Source organism: Pogoniulus pusillus, chromosome 4 (assembly GCF_015220805.1).
Source record: "Pogoniulus pusillus isolate bPogPus1 chromosome 4, bPogPus1.pri, whole genome shotgun sequence".
Lineage (NCBI taxonomy): Eukaryota > Metazoa > Chordata > Aves > Piciformes > Lybiidae > Pogoniulus > Pogoniulus pusillus.
In genome coordinates this window covers 18,507,224-18,520,900 of record NC_087267.1, presented here as the reverse complement: position 1 = coordinate 18,520,900, position 13,677 = coordinate 18,507,224, and the positions used below count along the sequence as shown (strand labels likewise).

The 13,677-nt window shown below is 45.7% G+C and overlaps 1 protein-coding gene across 3 annotated transcripts in view; it reads right to left on the bottom strand.

The window, feature by feature from the left end:
* LRP6 (LDL receptor related protein 6) overlaps positions 1-13,677 on the bottom strand; it is a 143,060-nt gene that overhangs the window by 19,254 nt on the left and 110,129 nt on the right. For all 3 annotated transcript variants that reach the window (XM_064142295.1, XM_064142297.1, XM_064142296.1), the window contains exons 13-16: positions 10,957-11,159; positions 7,531-7,742; positions 6,808-6,998; positions 772-981 (exon numbers count right to left, since the gene is read on the bottom strand). In XM_064142295.1, coding sequence (XP_063998365.1) covers positions 772-981; positions 6,808-6,998; positions 7,531-7,742; positions 10,957-11,159 — 816 coding nt within the window. The remainder of the gene's footprint in view (positions 1-771; positions 982-6,807; positions 6,999-7,530; positions 7,743-10,956; positions 11,160-13,677) is intronic.

The window sequence follows — 13,677 nt, the reverse complement described above, 5'->3', positions numbered from 1 at the left end:
CAAAACGCCCCAAGAGCCATGCTTGTCTCAGTGTCTCAAACACCTATGAGGATGACTAGGGGACTTGAACATCTCTGCTATGAAGAAAGGCTGAGAGCTCTGGGGCTGGTTAGTCTGGAGAGGAAAAGGTTGAGAGGGGATCTGATTAATCTCTATCAATATCTGAAGGGTGGGTGTCAAGATGAAAGTGCCAGGCTACTTTTGGTAACGCCCAGTGATAGGACAAGGAACAACAGGTACAAGCTGGAATACAGGAGGTTCCACCTCAACACAAGAAGACACTTCTTTATGGTGAGGGTGCCAGAGCCCTGGAACAGGCTGCTCAAAGAGACTGCGAACTCTCCCTCTCTGCATCCACTTGGATGCAGTCCTGTATGACCTGCCCCAGGTGATCATGTTTTGACAGGAGGGTTGGACTGGATGATCTCTGGAGGTCTCTTCCAATCCCTAACATTCTGTGATTTCTACTCTGCCTACAGACACTCAAATGCCAGGTGCCTTGTATGAGACTACCAGTAAGCTGCCATCAGCAACAAAATGTGATGTTTGCTTTGTGGCAGATTTCCTGCCTATTGCCAACCGCCTGAAGGCAACAGACTTAATTGCACCCTGGCAACGTCCAGACACAAAACGATACCAAGTTGTGTCCCCTCAGATCTGCACTGACATGGATCAGTGCCAAGGCAAATCAAGCTGGTCTCCCTGCGGCCCCCCCTTGGCTGAAGCCCCACAGGGTGCTGTTTGCACTTGCAAGCAGGGGATTACACTCACTGTACTCCTGAAGGTTGAGCTCCTTCACAGCGTGGATGTCACTGAGCTGTGCAATCCGAGCCTGGACCTTGGTGCGCCCTTCCCGTCCGGTCATGTCGATCTTCTCGATCATCTGCTGCTGCCTGTCGATCCAGTACAGCCAGTTCTCAAACACAGTCAGGCCCACAGGCTGCAGGATATTGGAGTCCTCCAACACGATCCGGTTAGCACCTGTGGAAGGCAAAGGCTGCTTTATAGCTCCACTAGAATGAACTGAAAAACCATCAGAAACATTCGCTACACTGCTCCCACAGCTGTTTGCTACTTGACACTGCCAGGCCAGGCTCCTATAAAACCACAACAACCCTGGGCTCCCCAATGCAAGACTGATGGATTTTGCAGACAGATGATCAATTTTGTTTTCTGCTTCCATCAAGAAGCCAGTTCTCATGCTTCAAATCTCTTTACTGTATTTAAGCATCATCTGGAGCTGGGAGCTCAGCTTTCAGGAGGCTATGCAGTCTTTTATCAGTATGATGGGAATTGGTCATTCTTTTCATTCTTCTTTTTGGAGAGATTAACTGCTTTGTCTTGGCATACAACAGGGAATAAGAAGATCAATTATTAGCTTGAGTTAAGTAAAACAAGATAAAATCCAAGTGAAGATGAGGTAGTTAGGACTTCTCCCATGAATTAGGAGATTAAGGTAAACACTTGACTTCTGACTTCCTCATGTTCTTTCATTTTAATTATCTTATCTCCACTAAGGTTTTCATGCTAAATTGGAAAGGCTCCTTTTTTTTTTTGTAGCAAAAACTTGCTTTCCTCAGTTCCTTTAGCAATGATCAGCAGCAGATAAAAGGTCTTACGCCTCTGAGGAGCACTTGGTGACTTTTACGCTGATTAACTGCCATTAAAACAGTTAAGAGCAACTGCCACATTTCACATATGAACAGAGCACAGTCCCCAACTGCTTTATAAGTATCACTGAAGATACAAAGACTTCCTGGCTCATATACAGTTGGAAACAAAGCTATTCAAAATTTGAGAGTTCAGGAATGAGGATTAATCGCCGAGTATAAAATTACTCAAACACACAAAGAACTGCTTTAGTTATGAAATGCTGGAACAGTATTACAGAGTCTGAATGTGTGTCACACTGAAAATTCACGTAGCAGTCCTGGTGTTTCAGGTATCTTACTTTTCACTTTGCCTACAGCAGATAGCTCTGCCTATGTTCATTCACAACACAAATTCCAGCAAGCTTTTGTATTGTGTCCTGTAAAATGACACTGTACTGCTCAATACCACAGATAAAAACCTACCATGGCTCTACCACACCTACACGAGATAAAGACATGGGACAAAAGACAAATCTTTCATGATTTTACACTTTAATTCAGTTCTATCCCTCCACTTCCTTTGAGAGCAAGAATAGGTTTTGACTTGTTGAGAATTTATTCAACAGCTATGATGACCTACAACAGGAGTGCTGCCTACTTGGAGCCTGGGTTAGGGATGCTGCTTGGAAAATTTGCAGTCTGGTGTGCTCTAGGGACTACTGCCCATTATTGATCTTCCATGTAGGAGGAGAAGAAATAATGACTGGTAGTCCCAGAACAATCAAAAAAGATTTCAGGGCCTTGGGATGAGTGGTACAAGATTCAGGGATACAAATTATCTTCTCTTCTGTTATTCCAGTGGATAGCAGAGACATTGGATTAAGCAGCCACGCACAGTCTTTTAATATGTGGCTCCGTGGATGGTGTCACCATCATAAACTTGGGTTCTTTGACAATGGCATGATCTATACAGTACCAGAGTTGTTGACACCAAACAGGAGACACCTCTCTCAAAGGGGGAAGAGGGTCTTTGCTGAGGAGATGGCAGGGCTAGTTGACAGGGCTTTACATGGGATGTGAAGCAGGAGTGGGACAAAGTCATAAGGCTTCCATGTGGCAAGGTGTGGGAGGACACACCAGTGTGGGAGCAGTGGGGGACTAGTAAGGGACAGGCTACAAAAGTTGGAGCTCTTCAGCCTGGAGAAGAGAAGGCTTCAAGGAGACCTTACAGTGGCCTTCCAGTATCTGAAGGGGACCTACAGGAAGGCTGGGAAGGGACTATTGACAAGGTCTTGTAATGACAGGACGAGGAGTAATGGGTTTAAACTGACAGAGGGGAGATTCAAACTAGATGTTAGGAAAGGGTTCTTTAGAGTGAGGGTGGTGAGACACTGGAACAGGCTGCCTGGAGAGGTTGTGGATGCTCCCTCCCTGGAGGTGTTCAAGGCCATGTTGGATGAGGCCCTGAGCAACCTGTTCTAGTGGGAGATGCCCCTCTTTATGGTGGGAGGCTGGAACTACATGATGCTCTTCCAACCCAAACCACTGTATGAAAATTCAGCTATGTGAAGTGTCTGTATCCTCTTTTCACTAAATGCATACAGAGCTCAGAATTTAAACAACCTTCCAAACATTTAGTAAGTGGCAACAGCTAAAGCAGAACCCAAACATTCAAATATTAATCCTCAGCTGGACTGAGCTCGTGCCCATCACTTTGGAACAACACTAGCCATAATCTGATTAAGAAAAGATGTTGGTGGATTCTGGAGAAGACTACACCCAGAATGATTTAGAAATTAACAGAATGAGTGATGCAAGTCAAACTAAACACTAAGTGCAACCATCTCTTAACCACCATCAATATGAATCATTGCATAAGGCAAGAAACAGCAACCTGCAAGGAGAAGAAAAACTAGGAAAACAAAGCTGAGAATAGGGGAAAACGCAAAGATGACAGGGAGGAATCTAGTTAGAAACAAGACCCCAATGAAGCCTGTACTGCCTTGCTCTGCCATGCCCATGTTAATCAGCATGGCCTTTTGCTCAAGAAATTTCACTCCTTTAACGTCTTAATCTTTCTTTTTCATCTTCGTGACCAAGCGTAGCTGACTTCTGATGAAACCAAGACACTGAAATCTGCCCTTCCATAAAGGAACAATAAAATTCCAAGTGGATTCATCAGGGCACTAGTCCCCTTTCTTGGGAATATCAGATGAAAGGGAGGTGTGATTAAGAGCAGCTTTGTCTTCTGGCATTGCCATTCTCTTCCCAGCAATACCTTTGACAAAAATACTTAAACCCAACCAAATAAATACAAAATCCAGGACACAGCCACAGTCCATTCTATTTCCAAACAAAAATTACTTAATTCCAGAATCATCAGATGTTTCCAAATCACACTAACTATTCTGGAAGAGAACAACTCCTTTTCAAATAGTTTCCATGGCAGGAAGCTAATTCCAGTCATCTTTTCAGAAACAAACCCTTAATCATGTGAAGAATCTGGTTAGCTTCAATAGGATCTTGCATTTGGGCTGCAGAACTAAGTCCTAATGCATGCCTGAAGGACTGGAAGACAAGGACTGCGTCACATAAAAGGCATTCTAGCTCTCCTTCTCTGGCACTGGCAACTACAGGGTCGACAGAGCATGACGCTGTGCCTCTTTTTAAGACACCAGCAAGCAGAAAAAGGACTCTTCTGGTAAAAAAGAGCCTATTAATAAGCATTCCTAAGCACAGGAATGCAGCTCAGCAGTTAGCAATTTTTCGTAGCGATTACAGCAGTCTATTTGTGGTGCAAATGCTAAAAAGCAAGACAGGTTTGGAATGATATTCCCTCTTGTTCTAGGAAAACATGGTGAGCTTTTACTACAGCATATTGGGGATCCAACAGCAGCACTTTCAGAAACACACACACAAAAAAAAGCCAAGCAGAATCATTAAACTCAGACTGAACGAGGATTCAGACTTGTCTCCAGCTCTGCTGTCCTAATTTCTGGAGAGAAAAACCAAGCACATGTGAAGTCTTGCCATTCAAAATCCACTGGAGAGAGTCCAAGGAAGAGCTAAGAGGATGAATTGGGGGATTTGAACATCTCTGCTATGAAGAGAGACTGAAAGACCTGGGGCTGGTTAGTCTGGAGAGGAAAAGGTTGAGAGGGGATCTGATTAATCTCCATCAATATCTGAGGGATGGGTGTCAAGATGAAGATGCCAGGCTCTTTGTGCTGGTGCCCAGTGACAGGACAAGGAACAACAGGTACAAGCTGGAACACAGGAGGTTCCACCTCAGCATGAGAAGACACTTCTTTACAGTGAGGATGCCAAAGCCCTGGAGCAGGCTGCCCAGAGAGGTTGTGGTGTCTCCCTCCTTCCCTGGAGACATTCCAAACCCACCTGGATGTGTTCCTGTGTGACCTGCCCTAGGTGGTCATGCTCTGGCAGGGGGGCTGGACTGGAAGATCTCTGGAGGTTCCTTTCAACCCTTAACACTCTGTAATCGCTTTTCTCATGCAGACTCTGGCTCTGGGAGAGCTCAGAACAACCTGGGATACAGCAGACCTTTTTAAAAAATGTATTTTCAGAATAATTCCCTAATTCAGGTTCTGGCCTGTGTTTTAAAACACTAAACAATCAGAATATCCCAAATTCATTAGTGACTCTGAGTCACCAGTGACACACCACATGAATCACTGGGAAAAAAATGCTATCTTGCTCAGCCTAAAGTCCAACTATCTCAAAATGACTGGCAAAACAAAAGCACACTATAGCAACTCAATAAAAAGATGAAAATCCCAGTGGTGCCAACGGGATTACACACTGCTACTTTGAATGATGGGAGCATGTCATCAGTGCAAGACATTACCACAAACCTGCTCAGAGATTGCATAGGCTGTCCTTATTTCCTTACATCTGCATTCACCTCAAGTACAGGGACGTACACTATTCAAACTGGGGATGGATGTACTGGAGAGTGAGGAGACTCTGCAGTTGCAGAGTAGCAGCAGTGTGAGGAGGGCATATATCTCATAACCTACTCAAAATGGGTATGCACATGCTTAGAACACCCTGCCACTGCCAGCAGCAACATTCAGCTCAATTCATAGTCATACCATGGTTTTGGTTGAAAGGGACCTTCAAAGCTCATCTAGTCCAACTGCCCTGCAGTCAGCAGAGATATACATCAGGTCGCTCAGAGCCTTGTCCAGTCTCACTTTGAATAGCTCCAGGGATTGGGCCTTAATCACCTCCCCGAGCAACTTCTTTAAGTGTTCCACCACCCTTATGCTAAAGAACTTGTTCCTAACACCCAATCCAACTCTGCTCTTCTCTCATTTCAAACCATTGCTTTTGTCCTGTCACTGCAGGCCTTTGCAAACAGTCCCTCTACAGCCTTTTTGGAAGCCTCTTCAGGTACTGGAATTCATATCGCAACAAATTACTGCTGATGCCACATGAGAGACTTGAGCTGATCCAGCAGCTTGCTGGACCTGGGTAGTAAGTGAGAGACATCTCAGCCTCTCTCACCCAATCTGACTGCATAGCTTTCCTTCTGCTCTTGCTCCAGTTCTGGCTGCTTGCTGGACTCTTTCCTGAATCAGTTCAGCTTCCTAAACCAACAGAACACTGCTCTCTGCTCTTCTCTTCTTGTATGTTATGTTACTATTTTGCTTACGTGAGCTGAATCAACTCATAGAAGGTCAGACAAACAGCATAACCAACCTTAGGGAGCAGGCAAAGAGGGAGATTTATTACCTTTTGAGAACAGAGAGATGTCAAATCTTCCCTATCCTCAGATAATTTCACTCTACATGACAGATACAGGAAAGATTTTTTTCCACTGACAGCAAACTTTCCTCTGGTTGACCCCTTACTGCACCAAAATCAATGCTTTCAGAAACAACTCTCTCCCTTCCCTTTCCAAACTGCTGCAGTTTATCTGTGAACTGCTTTTGGAATACCACACAAAGGTCTTGCAATGAGGAATGGAACTAAACAGCATGTGCAGCAATTAATAATGCAAATCACAGCTAGAAGCATGAGACTGTAAAGTCACAGTGCATGAATCATGCACATTCCCTGGCTGAGAATTTAGGGAGAGATTAGAATCACAGTACAGACTGTTTATAGCAGGAAGGAAAAACCAACAGCTCTCTCTTCCCTCCCCCACATCCACAGCACCCAAGTGAATCACTGAATTCAAATGATACTCTACCTGACAGGTCGCTGCTCTCAATTCTGCGCAGGTCGGAGTCAGCCCAGAACAACTTGCCCAGTTGGCTGTCGAGGGCTAAGGCTATAGGCTTGCTCAAGCCACTGAAAAAAAGCACCTCCCGTTCAGTTCCATCCAGTGCTGCCCTCTCGATTTTAGGAGACCTTTCCTGCAGGTTGGTGAAATACATGTACCTGGAACCGGAGTGAGCAGAGCAACAAAACTTTATTTGATCTTTCCATGGTTTTGCTGTATGACAAAGACACCTCAACAAATTTGGAGATTCACAGAACACTTTACATTGGAAGAGACCTCAAAGATTACCTAGTTCCAACCACCATGTCATAGGCAGGGACACCTCCCACTAGACCAGGTTGCTCAAGGCCTCGTCCAACTTGGCTTTAAACCCCTCCAGGGAGGGGGCCTTCACAGTTGTCTACCTGGACAACCTGTTCCAGCATCTCACCATCCTCACTGGAAAGAATTTCTTCCTAATCTCCAGTCTAAATATGTCCTCTTCAAGCTTCAAACCATTCCCTCTCATCCTATCACTAAAAGCCCTTGTCAAAAGTCCCCTCCTGGCTTTCTTGTAGGTCCCCTTTGGGTACTGAAAAGGTCAAAGGCGTTTTCATTCTGACAAACAGAAACCAACCCACAGCAAGCAAACAGTCTGATTCTCAAGCCCCTCAGCCCACAATTCCCCACATGGCTCTTTCAGCTACACACCCTTTCTCTGGATTCACCACAATGGCCCTGGGCCTATCCTGATCTCCTTTGAGCACCACTCCCAAGGGTCTCCCATCCAGGCGGGTGACATTGATCACATTGGTAGCTTCACAGGTCCAGTAGATATAGCGGCTGTAGATGTCAATGCTCAGGTCATAGGGCTGCATATCCAGGTTCTGGTTGGGAACTGGACTTGTCACCACAGTCAGGCTCTACACAGAAAAGAATAACAAGACACAGAAGAGCATTTAATCTGCCCTAACATGATGTGCTAGTTTGAGGCTAGTTGGAATATTTTAATGAGGAAAAAATTAGATTATAGGCTGTGAAAAGGAAAGAATGGTGATGACTACTTCCCTCACAGGCTTGCTGAGATGTGTAAAAGCAAGGACACAAACACAGATAAGACAGCATGTGCGTGTCTCTGTCTCTCAGAATCTGTGTCTGTCCCTTGGCTGCTTCTGCGTAACTAATGCTTCTGCTTCCAACCCCCCTTGCCAATCCTCCAAACTCACCTTGCATGTAGGCATGCTGTGGGATAAGGTAGAGGCGTGGAAAGAAGGAGGAAGGGTGGTTGGGAGCCCCTCTAGGGGACTGTGATTTCTGGGGAGGGTACTGTTTTTTCTGTAGCACCTTTAGCTTGCATATTTCTGTCTATAGCTGTATATATTTGTAATATATTGTAAACATCTGCTTGCATATTGTGCTAAGCTGTGAATATAAAGCTTCATTCCTTAACTTCCAGCCAGCTGCATCTAGTCTGGGTGATTTCATAAAAGTGGAGGGCAGGGTAACTCCCAAACCATCACACATGAGCAGATTCATCTGCTGTGTATGCACCACATCAAGCTACTGCTCAGCAAAAGGTTGCCAAAATATTATCATTAGCTAATGAGACACCCAGCTCCAGTTGCTCCACCAACACCTCTGATCAGATATAGACACTTAGTGCTGAGAGTTTGCTGTAATGGCAATCATGCCAGTTGGTTGCAGCTCATAAGACCTAGAAAGTCTGACTAGTAAGCTCAGCTTGTCTCTGTGCTCAACATTCAGGGTCAGCTTCTTGTTTCTTCTGTTTTCTTGACAGTTCTATAGTTTGGATAGACCAAAACTCAGCGCATGTAGCACTCGGCAACAAAAACTCATTACAACTAATTCCAAAGCTGCAGCTGACCAGCTGAAAACACAAGCAAGCCAGACAGCACTTGAAATTCATGCCCCATTCTTCTCCACCATCGCTGCCATCGCACTTGGGGCACATAATGTAGGGATGAATAAGAAACGAAAAGGCAGCTCTGCCAACGGACAGGGAGGACCTCGGCTTGCATACAAAAGCGACTTGAGAACATTCTCAGCTAAGACCTTTCCACTTAAAAGTTTTTGCCTTCTGCTGGTCCTGACCTCTACAGTTCATATGCTTGCCTTTTTTTCTTTTCCATAGCCTCCCTGGAGTCAAAGGTGAACCTAACTGATATCTTCTGAAAAATGTGAAGTGACCAGTAACAGCTGAACCACATCCTTACATCATCTTTTTGGAAAGCTATGCTTTTGGGGTGAGCAGCCTCCAACTCTCATCTCCCAAATTAAACTGCACCAGAAAACTTGCCTAACTTTATTTGGCTTGTCACCTCTATGGAAGGGTGTGCCTGCAAGTTCGACTTTTGTTTATTCTGCTGAAGCTGCCAAAAACCTGGTGCCTTCAACTAGCTTTGAGTATTCAACTATTTAGATGTTTCAAAATTCAAACCATTACTAAATTAAAAGTTAAGGTTGAAGGGCACTCAGCAGGATTCAGCTACCACCACACCCACCACCAGAAACCACACTCTCTTACAAATAAAACTCAATACAGCAGCTCTCTGTGGTTCATTATAGTCTCCTGCTCCTCCCCCATTCAAAAGCTCAGGCAGGATTTATCTGAACACGTGAAAATGATTAAGCAGGCATTGCTCATAATTCATGTCATTGAACTTGTATAATCTTTTGCCTCCTCATTCTGTACTCCTCAGTCAGATACATTTTGCCCACCCTGCTACAATTCTTACAGGTCACTAGTTTCAAATTCCTCGCTCAGCGCCTTGGTGGTTGACAATTCTTCTCCTGTCCCCATCAGAACCTGGCTTTGGACACAGCCAGATACTCACAAAGGACAGCTCTCTATTTCAGAGTCTCAGTTTAGACCTACAAGCTACCCAGGATTGAAAGACATTAATGACAGTCCTTTTGAAGAGTAAGAATGAAGATACTGCACACTGCTTGGAAGTTTAAAGGGAGATTCCATTCTTAAGTGCATACATAAAAAAGGCAATCAGGTAGAATGAGTACATCACAGTATCACAGTATCACAGTATCACCAAGGTTGGAAGAGACCTCACAGATCATCAAGTCCAACCCTTTACCACAGAGCTCAAGGCTAGACCATGGCACCAAGTGCCACGTCCAATCCTGCCTTGAACAGCCCCAGGGACGGCGACTCCACCACCTCCCCAGGCAGCCCATTCCAGTGTCCAATGACTCAGTGAAGAACTTTCTCCTCACCTCAAGCCTAAATTTCCCCTGGCGTAGCTTGAGGCTGTGTCCTCTTGTTCTGGTGCTGGCCACCTGAGAGAAGAGAGCAACCTCCTCCTGGCCACAACCACCCCTCAGGTAGTTGTAGACAGCAATAAGGTCACCCCTGAGCCTCCTCTTCTCCAGGCTAACCAATCCCAGCTCCCTCAGCCTCTCCTCGTAGGGCTGTTCTCAAGGCCTCTCACCAGCCTCGTCGCCCTTCTCTGGACACGCTCAAGCACCTCAGTGTCCTTCCTAAACTGGGGGGCCATCCACAAGCTAGACCAAGTCTATCAGACTAAAACCTTCTAGAATTCTCCACCCCTCCCACACTCAGCAGCCCCGAGAGTAGGCCAGAACTGTCCTTCCCATCTTAGGCCTACAAGGCCTCAGCAAGCTGCATGACACAGCTCAAAACTCCCTGCCAACTAGAAGCCAACTCTGCCACACAAACTGTGAGATAAATAGGGATGCTGCTCGTCCCAGAAAACAGAAGTGAAGAGAGAAAGAGGAGGGGGAGGGGGGGAGGAGAGAGGAGGAGAGGAAAGAGGGAAGTCTCTTGCGCACACTCCCATTTCTCCCAAGAACCTTCCCTTCCATTCTTCACATCTCACAAACTGAGGTTCCCAACAGTCCCCACACAGAAGACAGCACTGACCAAACGCAACAGCACCTGGAACCAAACTTCTGTTTTCCCTTGTCTTATTTCTTGCTGCACCTCCTGGATTACAAGCTGACGACCCCAGAAACCCCAGATGCCACTCGTTTTGCCAAGTGACAGTTAGAAAGCTCCAGGAAGTCCATGTATCTAAAGGACTGCTGGTTGGGTGTAGGGCATGCCTGCCCCATCTCTCAGGAACTCCATCACCCACAGCATACCTGGCTGCCGTCCTCCTGTGCCCTCCGGATGATGTTCTGCCGAGAGTCAATCCAGTAGAGCTGCTTCTCCAGGGGGTCGTAGTCAATGGCTCGAACGTTCCTTAGGCTGTGGATGGGGAGTATGATGTCTGGACTCTGCTGCTCATCTACCACCATGCGGTTAATTGCATTCTTCTGACTGAACAACAGAAAGGTTGTAGGAGCTTGATTGGGTGGGAGAACAAAAAGAGGGTGACAGGGTTACAGGCAGCAGTAACACCGGGTATTGCACACATAACTGCAGAATGTTAGAGGTTGGAAGGGACCTCCAGACATCATTCAGTCCAACCTCCCTCCCAGAGCAGGATTACCTAGGGCAGGTCACATGGGAACACATTCAGGAGGTTTTTAAAAGTCTCCACAGAAGAAGACTCCACAACCTATCTGGGCAGCCTGCTCCAGGGCTCTGCCACCCTCATGGGAAAGAAGTTTTTCCTTCTGTTCCCGTGGCACCTCCTCTGCTCCAGCTTGCCCCCATTGCCCCTTGTCTCATCACTGGATATCCCTGAGCAGAGCCTGGCTCCGTCCTGCCGACACTGCCCTGCACATCTTTATCAACATGAATGAGGGCAGCCCTCAGGCTCCTCCACTCCAAGTTAAAGAGCCCCAGCTCCCTCAGCCTGTCCTCACAGGGAGATGTTCCACTGCCTTCAGCAGCTTTGTGGCTCTGTGCTGGACTCTCTCAAGCAGTTCCCTAAGGTGCTTCTTGAATTGAGTGGCCCAGAACTGGATGCAATATTCCAGGTGCAGCCTCACCAGGGCAGAGTAGAGGGGGAGGAGAACCTCTCTTGATCTACTAACCACAGCCCTTCTAATCTACCCCAGGATGCCCTTGGCCTTCTTGGTCAGAAGAGCATGCTGCTGGCTCACCAGGCTCCCTAAGTCTCTTTTCTCTATGCCGCTCGCTCTCCAACAAATCAGCCCTCAACCTCTACTGGTCCATGCGGTTGTTCTTTCCCAGATGCACGACTCCACACTTCATCTTGGCATTGGCCTCACTCTCTGCTCAGTTTCAAAGGCCCTTCAAATGCCCTTTTTTAGCTCTAAATGTCTGAATGTGGATGTAACAGGCAACCATAATTTTTTAAGTTGCAAGACTAATGAATATGAAGACTTCTGTCACAATCACTTCAAAGAAGAACCATCAACCATGTCTCTCTAATACCTGTCCATTTTCTTTCTAAAGCAGTTCCAGGGAAATGCAGCTGCACTGTTTTGATGCTGAAGCTTTTGCTAGATGCACTTCTACTTGCAGAGGAAGCTGAATGAATGACAGCACTGATTACTTACTCAGAGGTCCAGGGAATAAAGTGCCATTGGAGTGGCTCAGTCCTGTTCCCACAAACCCTCTTTCTGCCTACACTGGAATAGAACCACAACTAACTTACAGAATATCTCTAAAGTGTATTTGCTCTTCCAAAAATTATCTATCTTTCTTATTTTTCAGTGCTGATCTGGGAATACTGAGCTGCAATCAGAAAAAAAATTCTGATTCTCTGCTCAGGCTTTCCAGATGAACAGCAAAGACTTCCTGGACAAATTATTTTGTTCTTAGAAATATCATCAAACATCAGCAATAAGAATTCTTTACTCCAGATAGCTGCAGTTTACTGGCTGTACCTCACAGTAAGTGCAGAAGGCACTCAATGCATGGTTAAAAAGAAATTATCCCTGTGCTAGGTAACTGGGTCAGAAATCAGAGGAGGCAGTTCAAGCATTTTTTCCCTTTTCACAGCTCTCTTTTCAATAATGTGCTACCTGGAGCCACTGCTGTGCAAGACAGCACAAGAGCCAGAAATGTAGTTTGCAGCCTCGCTGAAGTTTGTACAAGCAATTCTCCAGAGCACAAGTCTGGAGAGATTAGCAGTGGGGACACTGCACTGACTGAATCCACCCTGCAAAACAGGTAATGCAGCACCTTGCAAAGAGGAGGTAGCTCAAGTCTCCAGAGAACATCATCGCCTTGCTCTGTTATTTTAAGCAAACAATTTGAACGTTTGTTCTGGCTGCTGAGAAAAAGGTGAAGAGGAGTTTCCTTGGTAACTAGCACTCAGTCCTAACACCTTGTAACAAGCAGGCCTAACTGCAAGGTATTTGTGCTTTCTGGAAAATCTCTATTGTCCCTTCGAGCATTTCTCCAATCATTTAAGCCTACTATTTAGCTCTAAACTGTAGAAGAAAGCACAAGAAAAGCAAAGCAAAGTTTAGATGCACATGGACAGCAAAATCACAATTCAGAAAACATCAGTATTTTACCAAGCAGTTAGGAGAGTAATGGAAAAGATAGAGGAATGCAGGTAAACACACCATCAAACACCTACAATTCTTTCTCCTTTTCCCAGTAGTGTCTCAGACTGCCTGGCTTGCAACTTCCAATTGAGTCATTATAAAAAGCTACAGCAGAATTTCCCCCTTGAGTCCTCCAATCTCTGAAACAGCACCAGTTTCAGAAATCCCTTTCCAGTGTTCATCATTCTCCCTCCCAGCAGTCACAGATTTTAACTAGCTTTCTGGCAGGCAAATGGAGTGCAATGAGCATGTCTCCTGAGTAACATTCCCTTCAAACTTCAGGACATGTGGTAGGTCTGATGAGATACCACAGCTCATCAGAGCACTGTGTCCTTCCTATAATTAAAAGAATCTATACATGCATAAGCAGAGTAATCCAGAAGGGAGGATCTG